At 42.4% G+C, this 4,075-nt stretch overlaps 1 protein-coding gene across 2 annotated transcripts in view; it reads left to right on the top strand.

The window, feature by feature from the left end:
* Positions 1-681: 681 nt before the first annotated feature.
* Positions 682-4,075, top strand: part of arhgef25a (Rho guanine nucleotide exchange factor (GEF) 25a) — a 51,375-nt gene continuing 47,981 nt past the window's right edge. For both annotated transcript variants that reach the window (XM_019895665.1, XM_019895664.1), the window contains exons 1-2: positions 682-1,343; positions 2,682-2,793. In XM_019895665.1, the coding sequence (XP_019751224.1) occupies positions 1,161-1,343; positions 2,682-2,793 (295 nt within the window). In that variant the 5' untranslated portion in view covers positions 682-1,160. The remainder of the gene's footprint in view (positions 1,344-2,681; positions 2,794-4,075) is intronic.

Below are 4,075 nucleotides of genomic sequence, written 5' to 3'. Positions count from 1 at the left end.
GGTTGCAAAAAATAAAATCATCTGGATCCAGATACATTTTTGGAGATGTATATGCTACTTAAAAGATGTATACACACACACACACACACACACACACACACACACACACACACGGTATCTATCTATATCTATATCTATTGATCAATTGATCGATCAATCGATTGATCGATAGATAGATATACAGTATTCCCCCCAGCAAATATTTCTATTCAGAAATATGTGACTCATTCTTTCATTCTTTCTATTCAGAAATATGCGACTCATCATTTCTAAAGGATTTATTGTGTGATGTACAGCCTTCTTTGGAAAGAACACTTTATTGGTAACAGCAGTGAGACTTGAGTAACTTTGTTCTTCATAGACTCTCATTGTTGGAATAATGACTGTGAGGACTGACTCATTACATCATTACAAATAAAAACGTCATGAGCTTTCAAACCGACAAAATGATTTCCACAGCACATCTAAACACATTGTCTTCACTCAACTTTTGCTTGTTTTTGAAAAAATTGAGTTGCATCACTAAATTGTGAGTTGATCATCAACACTTAAATAGTGAGCATTTCAAGTTGAGTTGAGTAGCAGATCTTGGTACAATTGATGCTAGTATCATAAATAGATGGGCTTCAGGGGTTGTGTGTGGATACCTTATTTGGGGCTGCCCCGGCTGCTTAAGGCTTTACACACTTTGTGTCACTGGCTGAAACTTTTGTGGAGAGGGACAGAAGAAGTGGAGGTACTCTCCAAAGAAAGGCAAGAAGACATGCTGCACAAATAGCGAGGAATCCACCTCATGCACACAAGCAGGGGGAAAAAATAATGGAAGATGAAGGGAGGAGAGTTAGGGGGGAGTTAGGAGTGGTGATCTTGTGCAGCCAATGAAGAACTAGCCAGGAAGATTCCAGGGAGGGTGATGAGTCTCCGCTCACCAGTTGGACTATAAGAGAAGGACAGGACGGGACGGCAAACTTGACAAGCGGCTACGCACGCAAATGAAGAGAGAGCAAGGAGGCCCAAATAAAACTTGTATGCGTGTTTGCTCAGGAGCTTTTCAGGAGAAGCTGTGTTTGGGCTCGCATCGCACATATGCATAGTGGATCGACAAGGAGCTTCAGCGCAAGTGCACGTCACCTGATCCTCAGCCAGAACCAATCATTCGCATGAAGTCTGGTGCACACAGTCTCCAGTCATTTAAAACAACAACAACAAAAAAAAACCAGAAGCTGCAGGACAAACAGCACACCAGAATGAAGCCGCTTCAGAAGAATCAGGGACGCACTGACCAGATGTTGGGAGCCATAGCTGACATGCTCACTTCAGTGGCACTGCCCAATCAACAGTGGGTGAGTCGCAAACTTGTGCTGGAGCGTGCGGTTGACATCTTGATGTTTCTGCTGGCGCTTTGGTTTCTCCACAAAGATGTGATTCAATTGACAAGTGATCAGTGGATATGTTCCTGCCCCATTTGTGTGTTTGACTGATTTGTCACGGGATGCATAATATGTCACCGAGGCACGAGCAATCCAACGTCTCTCTCGAATACTTTACATATCTAGTTGATTTGATGTCCTGGCTGCAACTCGGCATAGCTTCAATGGCAAGACAGCGAAGGAGGAGGTTTTTATGAGTAGTCTCTCTCAGTCACCTGCCTGACAAACATGACACAGAATCAAACGGGATACAAAATAAGACTTGGAATTGACTTATTCATCATCTAATGAACTTTAACCCAATAAACGGAATAAAATACCTGGAACGATATCATTTTATTATCGTGACCTTTCTCTAGTAATCAGGGTTTTATGGCATGAAATGGCATTTGTACATCCATTTTCTACGGCGTTTGCTCTCATCTGGGCCACAAGGAAGCTGGAGCCATCGTTGGCCGACTTTGGGTGAAAGGTAAGGTAGATGCACCCTGAACCAGTAGCCAACCAGTCAAAGGGCACATATCGACAAGCAAGCATCCACAGTCGCACTCACACCGATATCGACGAAAGCAGAGGTGTCAAACTCCTGTCCTCAAAGGCCTTGCTGCAACACACCTGATCCAACTGATCAGCTCATCAACAAGCTCTAAAGGAGCCTGATAATGATCCTGATCTTTTGAATCAGGTGTGTTGCAGCAGGGAGACAAGGAAAACATGCAGGACACCGGCCCTCGAGGACTGGACTTTGACACCTGTGACCTAGAGGAGAGGTGCCATGCAAGTCCAATCCTCCACACCAGCTATCCTGCCAGTTTTCGATGTCTCCCTCCTCCAACAGACCTGATTCAAAGCATCTGGCATTATGTTATTACAGACTGTCTGCTGTTAAATTTCTCTCAAACAATATACAGTCTATATTTTTTCATGGAACAATGGTTATTTTAGTATTGTATTGAAACCCGATCTGACAGGAACCATCAATACACAACACTGAGTTCTGCGCCCGCTACGTTTTCAAGACTGAAACCTTGGCTGGATGATTATGGCAAAGGGTGGCCCTTAACAATTTCCATTGAATTGTTGCTCACGGACAAATGGAGGAAAGTTGGAAAGCCATCCAGGACATTATGGAAAAATACAAGCGCAAGTGTTAGATTTTTGTGGTTATGTGACCATAAGCACTCGGCACTCTTGGCAAGACTTTCTCCAGGAGAGCAGGACCCGGTCTGACAAAGGCATCTGTGTGTGCAGCTCGTGGAGGGCGGTGAGGCGGACCTCCCATCAAGCCAAGAGGAAAGGGGGCCAGTACAAGGCCAGTGGGAGACCGAGGGTCAGGACTGGGAGCGGCCCAGAGAAGAAACAGGTAGGACCTGAAAGCTCCCCTGACCATGACGGAAGCCTCCCAAGTCACAATACATGTTCAAACATTGGCCCTCACCTAACCAGTCACAACTATCAAAACCTTTGAGCTCAGCCCTGAGTCTTTCTGTAACATGTCAAAACTGTGAAACGCCCGCCGCACCCACTCAATCACTCGAGCGGCACTTTTGAGCTGCAGTCGGCTCGGCCGAAACATTATTTTGCTCAAGTTTCGGCTGTGTCAGGGGAGCTTGATTTCGTCATTTTTGAATTTTGGATCTAAATCAGCAAATTTATCGTTTGGGGTTTGTCATTATACTCTACTTAGTTTTTATATTGTTTTGATTTTAAAAAATCAATTAGATTTAATTAGTTTTTTGAGCAGTTTATTTTCGTTTTTTAAATGCGTCATTTTAGTTCAATTCTTATTAGTTTTAGTATTGGTTTTAGTATTAGTTCAATTGGTTTTAGTTTTTTAATGTAGGCAGTATTTTTCTAGTGCATGATTAAAAAAAGGTCATGAAGTATTGCATAATAAGATAAATTCAATTACGATTCTCAAACAACAAACCTTCCTTCTTAAGTAGGTAAGGATGTACAGCAATACCAAATTAAATACATTTAAAATGAACCCTGAAAGCGCATGTATGATAGGAATTGACAAAAATGAAAACAAAGGACATTTTTACTTGTAATTGAAGTTAATTTTAGTTTTATAAATGCAAGATGTAGTTTCAATTAGTTGTCATTTTTATTTTGTGTTGGTAACAAAAATGTTTTGTTTTCAATTTAAGTTTTTAGTTATTTAATTACCGTAGTTTTCATTTACTATCTACTATATACAGTGAAACTCCTCTAGAACGAAACCTGCATGGGCGAAAATACCCCCTTATGTGAAAAAATCTTCATGCATTAACACAATTCCCATTCTCCTGCCCCCCATACGACGAAAAACCCCCTGTTGCGTTATACGAAATCATTTTGTCTGCTCCAGCCTCGCGAAGACATTCACTACAACGAAGTCTTATCCAACAGCGACCTCTACTGCTTCGTTCGAAAAAAGGCAACAGCAACCACCACACTGGTTTACATAGTGAACGATGTTTATTTCGGTCACAGCTGCGAGTTTCCTGGGCTCAACATACTCATAGCTGCTCTGCTATTGGCTTACCGAGCATCATCCTGGCGTCCGATTGGCCAAGAGGCCACATAGACCTCACTGTCTATGTGTGTAGATACTGAAGCTAGATCCGTAGCATCCGATTAGCTGCTCAGAGTAAATTGCT

This window comes from Hippocampus comes, unplaced genomic scaffold (assembly GCF_001891065.2).
Source record: "Hippocampus comes isolate QL1 unplaced genomic scaffold, H_comes_QL1_v1.1 scaffold113, whole genome shotgun sequence".
Lineage (NCBI taxonomy): Eukaryota > Metazoa > Chordata > Actinopteri > Syngnathiformes > Syngnathidae > Hippocampus > Hippocampus comes.
Note: the sequence above shows the minus strand (reverse complement) of the source record. Positions and strands in the feature narration are given on the sequence as shown.